We start from the raw sequence: 18,322 nt of genomic DNA, 5'->3' as shown, positions 1-18,322 counted from the left end.
AGCAAAATGCTCAATAATTAACCCCCCTCCCCAACAGACCAGCAGCCCGTGTACACTACAACCCCTGTCTCCTACTCTCTCCCTCTTTCCATTTCTTTTTCTCTGCTTCCCACTCCCCTCTCCTTCCCCTCTCCATATCATGCCCTCCTCTCCTTCCTCATCCCTCCTATCTGACTCCTACCCCTTCACGCCTTCCCCTGCCTTGGTGCAATTACATCCCCTGCCCCCTAACCATGCTTTATCTGAGGATTACACTTAATCTTGATTTAACATATATGTAACACCATGGAAGATCGACTTGTTTATTCTAAAAAGGGCTAGCAAGCCATTAGACATGTTGATGAACCTATTTGAATTATATGCATTTATTCAGTCTGTTCTAAGCTGTTGCACATAACAGTTTTCCACTGAAATGTGTTGACAGTGATATGATACTCCTGTATCTAAATTTGTTAAGATTTATTCAAATTTAAATTCTCTTGCACATGTTAACTTTGTCTACCAAGCAATAAGTTTAGTCAGAGTTGAAATTAAGACTCCATCAAAAAAATGACAAGTGAGAACCTTCCAGAACCATAAGGGAAATAAATGCCTCAGATCCATTACTTTCAATAGACTGCCAGGTAGACCGATAGCCCAGCTACACAGCTGCTAGACTGCCATGCAAATCAGATGGTTTCAGTTTACACAATACAGTAATAACATTTGGGAAACAAAAGTCTTTTACAAATCTTCCCATAATGGCACATTCCACAAACTCTCAGTCTAATATGGTGAATGCACAAAATGAGCTGCAAAAGCAGCAAAATGCCCATTATGCCTGTTTTTCTTTAGGGGATAGGATCATCTGCATTAGATCACTAATTGGATTTTTTAATTAAATCAAAATAGACACAAACCAAAATGGATTTAGATTTCAAGTAGCCTTATATAAATGGCAAAGCTGGTTAATTAATCGTTTGTAGCTAAAATAATAGCTGGAGTATTTAACAGTTAATTACAGATATACAAGTTCAGCAAACTGAAAAGAAAATTTTCTTTCAGAAAATCAGGCTCAAAACTTCCTTAACATGCTGATATTTCTCAGTAGATTGTACAAAACAACACCCTAAGCTTTATTTCTGTAATGCTATTTATTTTATTTTACATAGAATTTATAGCACAAAAACAGGCCACTCGGCCTAACAGGTTCTCACATGAACCTCCTCCTACCCTATGAACATATCCTTCTATTCCATTCCCTTTCATAAACCTGGAATACAACATAAGATGAGCTAAGTTTTAACAGGTAGGGAATGGAAGGTCAAAAACAGTTAGGTGATACTTGGACATTGATCTATATGGACAGAATAGCCCGCTATTATGCCATAACCTTGTGTTCTTAAATATTCTATTGAGATTGCTGGAAGCATTAGGAAACTAATAGAGGTGTCCTTGTTCTTGTTAATGCAGTGGATCTGAACTTGCTGAAGGAAGAAGTGAAGCTGTACAGCTGCACACCACGCAACATATCAGTGTCTCTGAGGGAGGAACTCAAACGGACAGATACCATCTACTGGCCTGGCTGTCTACTGGTAAAGCGCTGCGGAGGAAACTGTGCCTGCTGCTCCCTTGGCTGCCAAGATTGTCAATGTGTCCCCATCAAAGTCTCAAAAAAATACCACGAGGTATCCAATAGCTAGTTAAATGATTCTTTTCACACAAAAAATCTCAGGGTAATAACATTGCAATAATGCTGTGCAATAAAGCTGTTCTAATCTTAGCTGGGAAGAATGATGGAGGTGCAAACTTCTGTAAAATAGGAATTTTTTAAACCTTCAGGTTCTGCACATGAACATCCAAGGACTCGTCCTAAAAGTCTAATTGTTGCTTAAAGTTCAGCGAGTGCACTCCAATCAGAACTAATAACTTTCCAGCAGGTTCATAAATCCTGTCTGTGTAAGTAGGAAGCAGAGGTAATTGTTCCTATTATTAATCTGAGTAATCTGCTTAACTTTTTTGGCCGATCCCAACAACCCATAGTTCTCATGCTCCAAATATAAATGAATAATAAAAAGAAAATAGCATGTTGCAGTTGAAAGAATAGTCAAAAATGGTACAAATCAAAATTGTTTATTTTTATATTCATTCATTGGTCTCCCATGGCATTGCATATAGGAATTCAGGACCAAGGGTATTTTTCAGATCAAGCAGGGTTGGGGGGCGGGGGGGTTGTGGATAATGGGACCAAAACAAGAGAGTGGGAAGAGGCAGGAGGAGGAAGAGGGGACTGTGATAGAGTGATGGAAGGAGAGGGGGAGAAAGAGGAGCAGGAGAGAGGGAGGGCAGGTGGCCCGAAGAAGGTGGAAGGAGAACTGTAGGGCCACTTTGGGTATGCAGTCTGCTTGGTATCCATCCCCTGATTCAGTGCTGAGGTTGGGATTCAAAATCAATATCCTATCACTAGAGCTATTGGTTATTGACTTCAGATATCCCAAAATGGCTCTGAGATTGACAGAGATCAGTGGATTAAAGATCCACCATATATAGCTGATGGACAACTGTGTGATGAAATTTATTGTCCAACCATTGGTCTGACCAAATAAAATACAAGCGATGAAGTGACAAGTGTGATATTCAGTTGGGATCACCAGCTGTAAAAACAAAGTTGCACCACATAGGTAACCTATTTTATCAGATTAAAAACTATTTACTTATACAATAAGAATGCTGAGAAATATTGCATTTCCATCATACTTAACAGATTCTTTTTTGTTGTTACTGATGTTTTGATGTTGATATTCACTTCTACAGAGGTCTAGGTGACACAGTCCAGTGGTGCAATGCATATCATTGCTAAATTACATTGCTTGAGTTTCCAGAAGCCCAAGTGAGAATTTGGGCACTGATACCTCGGTCACATTTGTTTTATAAGGACAGCTTTAAACATGAGCTTTGTTGTAGGAACAGAATCTCTAATGATTAGCGGTGTAATCCGGGTGTTTCATTCCCTTTTATATGCTAGTAATGGAAGACACAAAAAGTGTTTGAAGAAATCTAATCGTGACAGAAGTAAAATTCCTTCACCTTGCATGGAGTTTTAATTTAATGGCCTACAATTTTTTCAGGTTCTTCAGCTGCGATATAGGAGCCCTGGAAAACCATTGCAGAAATCTCTGGCAGATGTGGGATTGGAGCACCATGAAGAATGTGACTGTGTGTGTAAAGGAAAAACAGGAGGTTAAGCTAGTTTGCCCTTGAAAAGCATTTACCTTTCAGAGAGTTGAACCATTGAGCAATGGGGCCTGTGTGCATTATCTTACTCAGAAATCACAGTCATCTCAGTTTTCGACTTTCCACTTTCTAGCTTTTTGGTGGATTTGGCGCAAGACACATCAATCGGCTCTCCTGCCTATGGGTAGAACTGCAAAATGTTATACAGAGGAAGAGCTCTACAAGCAAATGAAGTTTGGATTTCTAGATGACAGCAAAGAAAATGGCTCTTTCATTGCACTCCAGGTTCCCTTTCTCTCTTTCACCTGTGGAAGGATATAAATGTTATTTTGTTCACTGTTCCAGTTCTGAACCTAGTAAAAGTTCAGAAAATATTTTTCAGGAAAAACAATACATCTGGAGTCACTTACTGTTTAAGCCACGTACTTTGTGGGTTACAGTATTCCTAGCCATGTTGCTGAAAACTTCCAAGAAAATCTGTTTGTGTTGTGCCGCTTCACCCTTGTGTGACATCATTTCCTGTGTGCATTAACCATCATTCTCTTCCATGCACAGTTTTTAAAGAGAATTCTCCATGTCCTTCTGCAACTTCAGCTGCAATGTTCTAGCATGTGTGTCCTAATGAACAATGTATTGGATAAATGCAGAATTTGAGGAGAGTGAGGACTTCGACAAACTTTTCTGAGGGCATTGCCTGAAAGTGTGTACATTTTTTGAATCTTCTCATTTAGGCTAATATGACTAAAGCTTTTTTTTATATCACATTAAATGTATCTATTTTGTACCAAACTTATTTAAAAATTTAGCTTTTTGCGTTGTCTGAGATGACTCATGACTTACAACACTTTACAAAAAAGGGAAATAGGTTGGTGTGATTAAAAGCACAGCCATATCATTGCACTGTCAGTGTTGGTGCTTTGTGCAATGTACATATCTTTTTGTATAGTGGCCACTATTCCAAAGATCATACTACCCAGAATTTCTACCCAATTGTCTATTTTGCTCATAAAAAAGTTGTATCTGTATCTTAGTTTGACCCGATTTTTTTTCTTTTTCATTAAAAAGTCATAAAAGTTAGAGAATATATAGTTTTACAAATGGCTTGTGTTAACTCAAGAGTGTCGTTGGTGAATTTACTAACTGAGCTAGTAAGTGCATGAACTGCTAACCAGAGCAGCTGGATTATTAAATGGTTCATTACAAAAAACAAAATCACTTTCTTAGAAAATTAAAGAGATATTTTTCAATTGAAAAACTCTGTTCAACAATTCTGAAGCACTCATTTTTTTAAAAACTGCATCACATGTCTCTAGCACGCATTGGTATTTATTTAATTTTAAACTAAATGTTAAAAACTCACTTGTGCCTATCAGCTAATGTAGCAACAGCTAGATCTGTATCAGTTGATCTTTGACCACAAAGTAATCAATTAACTGCATATATATTCTGCATATAGTGCTGTAATGACGTTCTTCATTAATCTGAAATGCGAGACCCAATCTAACTGTAAGACAACATGGCAAACAAGTCTGTGCTTTCATCAAATGAAGGAAGAGGTACATCTTTGGCTTTATTCTGAATATCAACAGCCCTTGTAAAGTCTATTTGAGGGATTTATTAAAATAACTCAACATGTGAAACTTGTTTTGCAGTAAATCTTTAAAAAATACATTTCTTCAGAAGGTTTTGTGCAGTAATAAATGGTTGAAGTGAAGTTTAAGTGGAAGGTTATCGAAATCATATTTGTGATTGTAATTCTGAAATCTATCAGTTTCTAAGGTTAAGAAATCTTGACATTTATATGCATATATTGAGTCCCATATATTGAGTTAATGCCTACTGTCAGAGTATTACAGTGCTTGAAAATGAAATGTAATGCAATGGAGCACTGGATGCTGAATCCATGACCCTCCTGTTTCACCCCAAATGAAGTGTTAGCTGGAGAGACAATGGCCTAGAAATTCAGTTCGGATGCTATTGCGGCGCTAAAGTCGGGCGCTCGGCAAATTTAGCGGCCGCCGGAAAGTGCAGGCGAGCTCGCCGAAATTCAGTAGATTTGGCCAACTTTTTGGCCGAGCGCTGCAATAGGCGTTGGAACCCTATGTTCAGGCGCTAATCCGGCGATGCGGCCTGATAACGCCGATTCCGGGCGCAGCGCAGGTGCGATCATGTGGTGAGTGTCAGCAGACACCCTGACGCCGGCCAGCTCTTAAAGGGGGAAGGGTCAACTTTGACTGCAGCCACGCCCTGCATGCTGTAGCCCTGCAACTAGGCCTCAGGACTGGTTGTGTACCAAATCAACGCCTGGAGGTAATGGAGAGGGCCCGTGAAAGAGGCTTATGTGAAAGGGTTAAGGGTTACGGAGAGAAGGCGGGGACGGGATACTGAATTAAAGGATCAGCCATGATCTCATTAAATGGCGGAGCAGGCACGAAGGGCCGAATGGCCTACTCCTGCTCCTATCTTCTATGTATCTATGTAGCCCAGCGGTTCTCTGACCATGCGCTGGGTGTGCTCCTTCATGGGGTACGCAAGAGAAGACGGGTCGTGTGCCCGGCTAATGACAGGAAGGCTCCCAGGAGCCAGTTCAGGGAGACGTGGACCAAAATTGCCCGGAGGGTCTCCTCCAACTCCGATGTTCCCAGGAGTGCGGACCAGCGCCGCAAGAAATACAATGACCTATGTCGGCTGGTCAAGGTGAGTACCCTTTCCAGTGTCCCCCTCATCCTTGCATGTGCACCTCCCATTAGGGCCAAAGGGACATCAAAGGTCTAATGCCCAGCCCTCCTGCCGCTGCAATGGCACTTGCATGTTAATCAATAGCTCTTTCTGCACTTATCACACTGTCCAAGCTATTCCACCATGGGAGGCCTCACACACAGCAACAGGGGAACACACTGTCCAAGCTATTCCACCATGGGAGGCCTCACACACAGCAACAGGGCACCACACTGTCCAAGCTATTCCACCATGGGAGGCCTCACACACAGCAACAGGGCACCACACTGTCCAAGCTATTCCACCATGGGAGGCCTCACACACAGCAACAGGGCACCACACTGTCCAAGCTATTCCACCATGGGAGGACTCAGACACACCAACGGGGCACCACACTGTACTTAGACGCCCTCCTTTCTCTTGCAGGCCAAGCTGGCGAGGAACGCCAGGAGCCTGCGTGTCACTGGTGGAGGCCCTCGCGATTACCAGGAGCTAACGGTTCTGGAAGAGAGGGTGGCCCGACTCCTGCGTCACCCGGTGACTGGGCCTGTGGCGCTCGGCGACGCCGACCCTATACTGGAACCCACTGGTAAGGACAGGACCGGGTGCACCTCTCTCCTTGCCCTCGCGCATCAGATCTACATCCTTCCCCACTGGCCGAAAAATGCGCATAATGCACCAGTGCGGCCTCCCTCGCTGTTGGCCTGTCCTCACTCTAAAGCTACACTTGTGCCTTCCTGCTTTCAGCTGGTGAGGAGGAGGTGCTCCCTGAAGCCCAGACAGCCAGGCCCTCGGAGGAGGAGGACGTCGAGGAGCAGCAGGAAGGCGCCACCTCGGGGGAACCCTCCTCCGCTCCAGGAGATGGCAATGAAGGGGAGACGTCTGGCGTGCCGGAGAGCCAGGGGGAGGCGGGGGAGGGGAGCCCCGAACCTGGTCCCAGTGGCATGGACGCACGCGGCAAGGCTCCGGCGGCACGCCAGCCTTCTGCCCAGAGGGGGGAGGCGGTGGAGGGGAGGGCAGAACCTGCTCCCAGTGGCGTGGCCGCACGCAGCAAGGCTCCGGCGGCACGCCAGCCTTCTGGCCAGAGGGTGGAGGCGCCCTCCAGTCCGGACTCGGACGTCGCCCAGGAGGTGCGCCTCCTGGACGAGATGTCGGCGGCGTCGGAGCGGCGACACGTCGAATTCATGGAGGTGGTGGCACAGATGCCTCACGCCATCGAAAGCCTCGCACAAAGTGTGGTGGCTTTCGGCCAATCCCAGGCCAGGGGGCTGGAGCAAATCACAGCAGCGCACGCCAGGGGGGTGGAGCTCCTTGTGGCAGCGCATGAGAGGGGGGTGCAACAACTCGAGGCAGCGCAGCACGCCAGTCGCCAGCTGAGAGGTGCTGGGCAGACAATGGCACTGCAGATGTGGGCACATGCCGGCGCAGTTGGGGCACTGACTTCTGCCACCCTCGCACTGGCGCGGAGGCGTCGCCAGGCCAGCCGCCGCCCTGCTGCCGCACACCGGTCTGGCGACCAACAGTTTGGCGCGCTTGCTCCCCGGCCAGGCCGCCCGAGTGCACGTGTGTCTGTCGAGCAGCGCGCGCCTGGCATCACCCACCTTGTCCCCATTGGTGCAGGCGAGCCTGCCACTCCCCCAGCCAGGGTGCAAGGAGCTGCTGCAGGCAGTGAAGAGGGCCACCCACAGCTGCAGCAGCCACCAGCCGGCCCCTCCCGGGCCCGCCCTCGTGTAGGCCGACCCCCAAGGGCATCTGGCGAGATGCCTTGTCGCCCTGAAGATCCTTCCCCCAGCCTCGCCACAGCCTTACGGCCCAGCTTGAGGCGCAGCAGCAGGAGGGGCCGGGGCAAAAGACGGCTGTTGACGGACTCGCCCTCTCGTCACACCGAATAGAGTGTGGTGAGCGAGGGTTTGGGTGATGCGGAGGCTTCTGTTCTGGGGGGCATTATGTTGTTTGGTTTTATGGGGGTGTTTGTGTTGTGGGGGGGGCTTGTTTTTGTTCGGCCAGTGAGGAAGGCCATTTGGATGTTGATGTTTTGTTAGTCCTCCCCAAGTTTTGGGAGTGACAGAAGTTTGTGACTGTTTTTCGGGGGTCTTCTCTGTTTTGCTCTTCCATGTGGGAAGGGCCCTGAGTTTTTGAAATAAAGATGTTTATTTATTCACCATGTGCAGGTGTCATGTTTCAAGTGGTTGTTGGGTTAACCGGCTGAGGGCTTGCGGAGCGGCTGCCTTCAGCTGCGTTCAGTGGCCCAGGCCATTCCCTGACAGGGGGCCTAGAAGTGTCGAGCAATAAGCCCCCGGCGGACGGCCCTTGGACCTTGTCGCTCCCTCCTGGCCTGGTGCTCCTCCTCCTCAGGGTCCTCCTGCTCGTCCTCCTGAGGTGGTGGGCCAATGTCAGGTGGCAGTGCCTGAGTCCTGCGGATAGCCAGGTTGTGGAGCATGCAGCACACCACGACGAACTGGGAGACTCTATCCGGCGAATACTGAAGAGACCCGCCCGAACGATCCAGGCAACGGAACCGTTGCTTGAGGACGCCTATCGTTTGCTCTATTAGGTTCCTTGTGGCTTGATGGCTTTCATTGTATGCCAGCTCCGCTGGGGTCCTGGGCGCGCGGAGCGGGGTCATGAGCCATGTGCACAAAGGGTAGCCCTTGTCCCCGATAAGCCATCCCCTTGGTGGAGGCTGTGCCTGGAACATGTCAGCCACAGTAGTCTGGCGCAGGATAAAGGCATCGTGGCTGCTTCCTGGGAAGCGGGCATTGACAGCTAGGATGCGCTGCCTGTGGTCACACACCAGCTGCACATTTAGGGAATGGTAGCCCTTCCGGTTGCGGTATTGCTCGGCATTGTGGATAGGTGCCCGCATAGCCACATGCGTGCAGTCAATGGCGCCCTGCACCATGGGGAAGGCCGCGATCCTGGCAAATCCGACTGCATGCTGCTCCTGCTTGTGTTGGGTCATGGGGAAGGAGATGAATTGGTGCCTCCTCGCGAAAAGTGCTTCGGTGACCTGTCGGATGCAGCGATGCGCGGCGAACTGGGAGGTGTTCGCAATGTCCCCAGCAGCGGCTTGGAAGGAGCCGCTTGCATAAAAGCTGAGAGCCACCGTGACCTTCACTTCCACCGAGAGAGACGCCCTGGACATGAGCTGTAGCTGCAAATCTGCGTGAAGCAGCTGGCAGATCTCTCCAACCACCTCCCTTCTGAAGCGCAGCCTCTTAACACAATGCGCCGCAGTCATGGTGAGATATGAGACCTGCTCCCGGTATTGCCTGACTGGGTAAGGCCTACGTTGGTGACGCCTAATGGCCCCTCTGCGTCTAGGCATGCCTGGCCCTCTCTCAAAGCGTCTGCGAGCCCTTCGCACAAAATGTAGCAACTGAGGGTTGGCCCCCCCATGCAGCCCCCATTACAAAGTTCCAAACAGCAAAATCACAAGGATGCAAATGTCAAAGCACTGGCTAGAAGCCAAAAATACCTCTCCTATGGTGTCCGAAATCAGTAATCTCTGTGCCTTGCTCTCTGTGCAGAAATCCAAAGCAGTAAAGTCATTGCAGCGAAATGGCTGGCTTTTATGGGTGAGTGGATGTGCCCTTTAATTAGCGCTCCCCGAATCCCACAGGGCCTCTGTTGAGTTCCATTTCACAGTTCTTAGCAGCGCCACGCCCACATCGGCCGGGCGCCACTGAATTTCCGGTTTGGGGCGCACAAACGGCGTTGCACGATGGAATGACGTCATAAGATGCGCGCGCAGCTGAGCGGGCGCTAACACTTTGCGCCGGCGCTAAAGCCCAGCTGAATTTTGGCGTAGGCGCAGATCCGGCGGTGCCCGGCCACTAAGTGGATAGCGCCAGAAATCTGGCGCTAACGGCTGGCGCAAACAGCTGAATTTCTAGGCCAATGTATATTCTTATAAGATTTCAGCTTTTTTTGGTGTAAAGTGATGCCTTTGGTACATGAATGGCTTATGACTAAAAATCTTGAAGCATTTTGATCAGCCTTGTTCTCTTCAAGGATCCTTCAGCTCTTGTTGCAGATCAGATTAAAGTAAGTTAGAAAGGAATTAAATAATCAAACTCGAAATATATTTGATATGAGCATTCCAGCTGGTTATTCTTGAATCCCTGACTATATCACACATATATAGCAATGGTCAGCGCTGGGAGCATAAACTTGACTTATGCCATTCCTGTATTAGCCCAAACTCATTTTCAAAGTATTACAGCATTCAAAATCAAACAGGGGAATAATGCAATGGTCACACATTCCTGATTTATGGGATGGCGGGATCAGATTCACAAATATGATTTTATGTGGCTTCCCTGGAGTATTTCTTTAAGTGTCTTTGTTATTTATAAAGTGCCAGCCAGCTAAGATCTGAACTTTAAACTGTGTGAGACTCAACTGGGTATCACTTACAGGAACTGGTTCCTCTTTCTGCTGGATGTTTACCAGCTAACCTTGAAATCCCAAGTTAGGATATCTGATGCGACATAAACTTCCATGAAGTTTAAAAGTATTGTCCAGTGCTTTCAATGTTGTTTTTCTGTTTCACAGCTATTATTTCCCATGAGAACACATGAAAAGTTAGGGATGAGAAAAGACCATTTAGCTCCTCAGAGCTCATCCCTGCAGTTCTGTTATTGTACTCACCAAGTCCTCAAGTCTGTGGAAAGGACACAAAAAGTGCACTGACTGTGACACCAGCATTATGCAAATCCTAGGTGCAAGATTTTCAGTTATAAGCTGCTCACGTACCAAAGGCATTGCTTCACACCAAAAACAAAAGCAGAATTAAAATCCGTAAGCTTTGTCCATCACAATGGGCACAGTGATTGTCTACGCTTTGGTTCAATGAACCTGTCCTGTTACAGGTGATAGGGCAGCTCCAAGACACTGATTTTCTTCAGTTATTGTGAGAGCAAACAAGTTGTGTCAGCAAGAAGCATTTCAGCCAATCCCTTATTAGCAACCATCAGGAAGAGAGGTCGTACACCATTGGCTGTAGTACAAAAGCAACTTGGTGTCAAACCCCACCAAAAAGAGGGAAGTTTTAAAGTTTAACAAACTTTGGTAAGCTACTATATATGATACACAATTTAATGATTGAAAAGAATTGACTATCATGTCAGCTATTTTCACTCTTTAGCTCTGACAGTGGAGGTGGGCCCAGTGTGTGGTGCTCCGTGCTTGCATTTGAGTCCCGTGTGGAGTGCCCTGCCTTTCCCAACTTCACAAAGATGTGAGCAGGTTTTCCTCATCATCCTCCATTGCCTTGCTCTGAAAATAGAGCTAATACCTTCAGTGACAAAAGAGTAAACATTCTGGCGGTGGCATTGTCATGCCAAAAGTACAGCAGGGCTTTCCACCAAATCCCAGGGAAGCAGGAATATACAGGGATTTTTTATTTTATTTATTCATTCTCAGGATGTGGGTGTCACTGGCAAGGCCAGCATTTATTGCCCATCCCTAATTGCCCTTGAGAATGTGGTGGTGAGCCACCTTCTTGAACCACTGCTGTCCTTGTCGTAGCAGTTTGGTACAACTGAGTGGTTTGCAAGGCCATTTCAGAAGGCAGTTAAGAGTCAACCACATTGCTGTGGGTCTGGAGTCACATATAGGCCAGACCAGGTAATGACAGCAGATTTCCTTCCCTAAATGACATTAGTAAACCAGATGGGTTTTTAACAACAATCTGGTAGTTTAATGGTCACCGTTACTGATACTAGTATTTTTATTCCAGATTTATATTCAATTAACTGAACTTAAATTGCCCCAGTGGTGGGATTTGAACTCATATCTAGTGGATTATTAGTCTAGACCTCATGAATTACTAGTCCAGTAACATAACCACTGTGCTACCATTCCCAGCTATACAGGGGGCTCAGCTAGGATGTTGAGCAGCACCTTGCTGCTCTGTGAGAGTGGTCCACAGCTGCTATGGCCAAAAATTCTTAGGGTTTAATGACCTTCTTACCTGATCCTTTATGGTAGGTCCCAGATTTCTTCTTAGTGTGGACTGCAGGCAGCTTATTATAGCATGTACGCACTGCTGACTGCATTGCAAGTGTATCTGGTCGGATTTCTGGGAACCCCACGACATACAACCAAGCTGACATCAGGGGTGGGCAGATAGAAGAAGTGCCACCCCTTCTGCTAGAATTTATCGTGGCAGCTATCAAGGGGCAGAAATCCAGTGAAGAGGGTTGCGCCCCAATTTCTCATTCCCTTCACGGCCACAGCGGCTGAATTCCGCCCCACAAAAGAGCAGAATCTCTGGGTTCATATATTTGTCTCCCCTCTTCTGTTATCATCCTTTCATGTCCTTGTTTGTCTCCCCTTAATTTTGGCTTTAAATTGTGCAGCACGATATTGTGCAAATATGAATGTTAAGGCCATACTTCGCACCAGAAAAATAGAAGGCATCCTAACAGTAGCTCTACCGTTGGTCAGAGTAGTAATCAAGAAATAATAGGAGCTTGTAACAAAGGTAATGCAATAATTGTGGGGGACTTTAACCTTCATGTAGAGTGGGCAAATCAAATTGGTAAAGGTAGTCTGTAAATGTGCATACATTACACTTGGTCCCTTCATCTAAGTCATTAATATAGATTGTAAATAGCTGAGGCCCAAGCACTGAACATTGCGGCACCCCACTAGCTACAGCCTGCCAACCTGAAAATGACCCGTTTATCCCTAATCTCTGTTTTCTGTCTGTTAACCAATCCTCTATCCATGCTAATATATCACCCCCAACCCAGGAGCCCTTATCTTGCGTAACAAACTTTTATGAGGCACATTATCAAATGCCTTTTGGAAATGCAAATATGCTACATCCACTGGTTTCCCTTTATGTACCCCACTAGTTACATCCTCAAAAACTCTAATAAAGTTGTTAAACATGCTTTCCCTTTCATAAAACCATTTGACTCTGCCTAACCATGGAATGTATTCGAGACAGTTTCCTAGAAAAATACGATATGAAACCAACCAGGGAACAGGCTATTTTAGATCTTGTATTGTGTAATGAGACGGGGTTAATTAGTAATCTCATAGTAAAGGATCCTCTGGGAAGAGTGATCATAATATGATAGAATTTCATGTTGTGCTTGAGAGTGACATAATTAAATCCGAAACTAGAGTCTTAAATTTAAATAAAGCCAATTAGCATGACATCAGTCATCAGGAAAATACCAGAATCCATTATTAAGGAAGTGGTAACATGGCACTTAGAAAATAATAAGGCAGAGTCAACAGTGTTTTATGAAAGGGAAATCGTGTTTAACAACTATATTAGAGTTGTTTGAGGATGTAACTAGCAGGGTAGATAAAAGGGAACCAGTGGATGTACTATATTTAGTACTAGGTCCCTTGCTTTTTGCGGTATATATCAATAATTTAAACTTCAATGTAGGGGGCATGATTAAGAAGTTTGCAGATGATACTGTGGTTGACAGTGAGGAAGAATGCTGTAGACTGCAGGAAGATAATTGAGGTGTTTAAAATTATGAGGAATCCAATTACAGTGGATAGGAAGGACCTATTTCCCTTAACAGAGAAGTCAATAACCAGGGGGCATCGATTTAAAGTACTTGGTAGAAGGATTGTAGGGAAATTGAGGAGAACTATTTTCAGCCTGAAGGTGACGGGGGTTTGGAACTCACTGCCTGAAAGGGTGGTAGAGGCAGAAACCCTCATCAGATTTTAAATGTGCTTGGAAGTGCAGTTGAGGTGCCGTGACCTACAGGGCTACGGACCAAGATTTGGAAAGTGGGATTAGGCTGGATAGCTCTTTTTCAGCTAGCACAGATATGATGGGCCAAATACCCTCCTCCTGTGCCGTAAATTTCTATGATTTTATGATTATATGATGTGGGCGTCGCTGGCAAGGCCAGCATTTATTGCCCATCCCTAATTGCCCTTGAGAAGGTGGTGGTGAGTTGTTGTCTTGAACCGCTGTAGTCCATGTGGTGAAAGTGCTTGCACAGTGCTGTTAGGGAGGGTGTTCCAGAATATTGACCCATGGACAATGAAGGAATGGCGATATATTTCCAAGTCAGGATGGTGTCTGACTTGGAGGGGAACTTGAAGGTGATGGTGTTCCCATGCGCCTGCTGCCCTTGTCCTTCTAGGTGGTAGAGGTCACAGGTTAGGGAAGTGTTGTCAAAGAAGCCTTGGCGAGTTGCTGCAGTGCATCTTGTAGATAGTACACACTGCAGCCACGGTATGCCGGTGGTGGAGGGAGTGAATGTTTAAGGTGGTAGATGGGTTGCCAATCAAGCGGGCTTCTTGATTGTTATTGGAGCTGCACTAATCCAGGCAAGTGCAGAGTATTCCATCACATTCCTGACTTGTGCCTTGTAGATGGTGGAAAGCTTTTGTGTGTCAGGAGGTGAGGCACTCCCCGCTGAATACCCATCCTCTGACCTGCTCTTGTAGCCACTGTATTTACTTGGCTGGTCCATCAAGTTTCTGATCAATGGTGACCCCCAGGATGTTGATGGTGGGGGATTCAGCGATGGTAATGCCGTTGAATGTCACGGGGTGGTGGTTAGACTCTCTTGTTAGGGATGGTCATTGCCTGGCACTTGTATGGCCTGAATGCTACTTGCCACATATCAGCCCAAACCTGAATGTCGTCCAGGTCTTGCTGCATTCGGGCATGGATTGCTTCATTATCTGAGGAGTTGTGATTGGAACTGAACACTGTGCAATCATCAGCGAACATCCCCACTTCTGACCCTCTGATGGAGGGAAGGTCATTGATGAAGCAGCTGAAGATGGTTGGGCCTGGAACACTGCCCTGAGGAAATCCTGCAGTGATGTCACAGAAATCACAGAATCACAGAAACCTCACAGTACAGATAGAGGCCATTTCGGCCCATCGAGCCTGCACCGACACATATCCCACCCGATCCCCGTAACCCCTACACCAAAACATATCCCACCCTATCCCCGTAACCCCACGTATTTAATCCCCCTAACACTAAGGGTCAATTTTTATCATAGCCAATCAACCTAACCCCGCACATCTTTGGACTGTGGGAGGAAACCGGAGCACCCGGAGAAAACCCACGCAAACACGGGGAGAATGTGCAAACTCCCCGTTTGCTGGGGTTGAGATGATTGGCCTCCATCAAACACAACCACCTTCCTTTGTGCTAGTTATGACTCCAGCCAGTGGAGCGTTTTCCCCCGGATTCCCATTGACTTCAATTTAACTAGGGCTCCTTGATGCCACATTCGGTCAAATGCTGCCTTGATGTCAAGGGCAATCACTCTTACCTCAGCTCTGGAATTCAGCTCTTTTGTGCATGTGTGGACCAAAGCTGTAATGAGGTCTGTAGCCGAGTGGCCCTGGGGGAACCCAAACTGAGCACTGGTGAGCAGGTTATTGGTGAGTAAGTGCCGCTTGATAGCACTGTCAATGACACCTTCCATCACTTTGCTGATGATTGAGAGTAGACTGATGGGGTGGTAATTGTCCGTATTCGATTTGTCCTTTTTTTTTTGTGGACACAACATACCTGGGCATTTTCCCACACTGTTGGGTAGATGCCAGTGTTGTAGCTGTATTGAAGCAGCTTGGCTAGAGGCATGGCTAGCCCTGGAGCACAGGTCTTCAGCACTACAGCCGGGATATTGTTGCATCCCATAGCCTTTGCTGTATCCAATGCATTCAGTTGTTTCTTGTTATCACATGGAGTGAATCGAATTGGCTGAAGACTGTCTTCTGTGATGGTGGGACCTCAGGAGGTTTAGCTTTAAGAGCTGGAGACTGCCATTTGGGAATTAATTTTAACGTTTATTTTTTTTTCCAGAAGGTAGTTGAGCTCTAAGGGCTAGAAACTGCCTATTTTTCCTGATATTTGTTTTTCATTTTCGAAGGCATTTCCCCTTTAAGGGACCGACACTGCTTTCATAAATAACAGTTTTGCTCTAAGACAACGCTGTTCTTGTTCCAGGAATGCTACAGCCATTCTATATGAGGCATGCTGCTGAGAGTAGCACCGGAAAAAGAGGGTTGCACAGTCATTTTAGTGCTGCACTAATTTAAATTAGCAGACAGCACTAAAATACCTGCCATTAACTTCGGCCCGCAGTGGCACTGGCAGATTTTTGCCATACTGGAATTTCTAGGCCCATACTTTTTAAATTGTGAGAAATTATTAAATGTTGGTGTTCCGAGAGACTTAGGTGTCCTCAAAAGGGAAATGTAAAGAGTTAGCTTGCAGGTACAGCAATCAATTAGGAAATGTAAAGAGTTAGCTTGCAGGTACAGCAATCAATTAGGAAGGCAAATGGCATGTTGGCCTTTATTGCAAGGGGATTGGAGTACAAGAGTAAGGGGCCTAGAAATTCAGTAGGCTTAGCGCCCCATTTGGGGCGCTGGAGGGCCTAGCGCCGGAGTTATGGCCAGTTGGCAAATTCAGTGGGGCCCTTCCGTCGGCGTTACACCGGTTGCGCTGCGCCGGCACCGATGACGTCATCGGTGTGCGCAGCGTCCCGGTTGCCGTGGTGACGGGCCCCAGCGCCGAAATTGAGTTGCGGCCGCCTCGCCCGTGGCAGCCGCAACTAAGACTTTGGCAACCGAGTCTTGCAGGAGTTAGCGCCGGCGCATTAAGGTCGCGCGGCGGCCGGCCGCTTTCCCGCCGGCCGCCTGCCTGCACCTCGCTCCCCGGACTCCTCCACCCCCCCCCCCCGCGGAACAGATGCGTCTGGCCTGCAAGCCCGGCACTTGTCCGAGGTGCCGGGCTCATTTTTCTGAACATTTGAACGGCCAGCGGGCGGGTGCAGGCAGCTCCTCCTTAACTGAAGGAGGAGGCCTGCACTTCCCCAGCCTGCCGCACCGCATCGGGTGCCGCAGCGCCGGAATTGCGCCGCAATGCGGCACTCAGCGCCCATTTCGAGGCGCTGACACCCTCTAGTAGCGCCGGCAGCCGTTTGGGCGCGGCGCTACTGAATTTTTGGCGCGCGCAGGGGGACTTAGCGCCGGCGCTAAATTTCCGGCGCTAAAGCCCTGGCGAACCCACAACCGAATTTCTAGGCCAGGAAGTCTTGCTACAATTGTACAGGGCTTGGGTGAGACCACATCTGGAGTACTGTGCACAATTTTGGTTTCCTTATCTGAGGAAGGATATACTTTTCTTAAAGGCAGTGCAATAAAGGTGTACTAGATCGATTCCTGGGATGAGAGGGTTGTCCTATGAGGAGAGATTGAGTAGATTAAGTAGAGTTTAGAAGAATGAGAGGTGATCTCATTGAAGATTCTGAGGAGGATTGACTGGGTAGATGCTAAGATGTGGTTTCTCCTGGCTGGAGAGTCTAGAACTAGGGGGCATAGTCTCAGGATAAGGGATCAACCATTTAAGACTGAAATGAGGAGGAATTTCTTCATCAGAGGCTTGTGAATCTTTGGACTTCTCTACCACAAATGGCTCTGCATGCTAAATCATTGAGTATATTCAAAGCTGAGATCAATAGATCTTTGGAGTCTAGGGGAATCAAGGGATATGGGAATCGGCTGGGAAAGTATAGTTGAGGTCGAAGATCAGCCGTGATCTTAAAGAATGGCGGAGCAGGCGTGAAGGCCGTATGGCCTACTCCTGCTCCTAATTCTTGTGTTCTTATGTTCTTCAAAGATTAGTAGAAAGACTGTTTGTTAAAACTCCAAGTACTGGCAGGCCAGGGCAATAAAAAAGCCATGTTCAAAATAGGAATAGAGTGAAGAAATTTGTGTGGCATGTTCATAAGACCACTACAGAAAATATCACCCCATTATACCACATGCAACAGATGTGAGGATATTCTGGCACAAAGGACAAGGATTACTTCATCAATACTATCAACTCTTTGAATCAGCAGAAAGCTGGGAATACCCAGACTTCACTTTGTTTTTACAAATAAGATTCACAACCCTCTGAGTGAAGAAATTCCTCCTCATCTCAGTCTTAAATGGCCGACCCCTTATCCTTAGACAATGTCCCCTAGCTCTAGGCTCTCCAGCCAGGGGAAACAACCTCTCAGCATCTACCCTGTCAATCTCCCCTCAGAATCATACATATTTCAATGAGGCCACCTCTCATTCTTCTAAACTCCAGAGAGTATAGACCCAATCTACTCAATATCTTAAGACTGCCTAGGCACAGCTGGATAGCTGGCTGTTCGATGTGCACATCTGTGAAAGCTGACCTGGGACAGTGGGCGAGCAGTTAGGCTCTCTTGTTAACCTGTTTCTGCTGCTCATCTATTCGCCCGCAGATGCTCTCTCCTGCACACCTCTGGGACGGGGGCTGTCTGGTCCTCCCGAAGGCATAAGAGACCTGGGCCTAGAAATTCAGTAAGGCGCCGCCAGCTTTGCGGCCAGTTACCGCCCAAAGAGGGCTTCTGC

At 47.0% G+C, this 18,322-nt stretch overlaps 1 protein-coding gene across 3 annotated transcripts in view; it reads left to right on the top strand.

The window, feature by feature from the left end:
* pdgfc (platelet derived growth factor c) overlaps positions 1 to 4,853 on the top strand; it is a 504,030-nt gene extending 499,177 nt beyond the window's left edge. For all 3 annotated transcript variants that reach the window (XM_086010449.1, XM_086010440.1, XM_086010431.1), the window contains 2 exons: positions 1,453 to 1,667; positions 3,108 to 4,853. In XM_086010449.1, coding sequence (XP_085866575.1) covers positions 1,453 to 1,667; positions 3,108 to 3,224 — 332 coding nt within the window. In that variant the 3' untranslated portion in view covers positions 3,225 to 4,853. The remainder of the gene's footprint in view (positions 1 to 1,452; positions 1,668 to 3,107) is intronic.
* Positions 4,854 to 18,322: the final 13,469 nt, after the last annotated feature.

Source organism: Somniosus microcephalus, chromosome 2 (genome assembly GCF_052327205.1).
Source record: "Somniosus microcephalus isolate GS21.2 chromosome 2, FLI_Smic_1.0, whole genome shotgun sequence".
NCBI lineage: Eukaryota > Metazoa > Chordata > Chondrichthyes > Squaliformes > Somniosidae > Somniosus > Somniosus microcephalus.
Note: the sequence above shows the minus strand (reverse complement) of the source record. Positions and strands in the feature narration are given on the sequence as shown.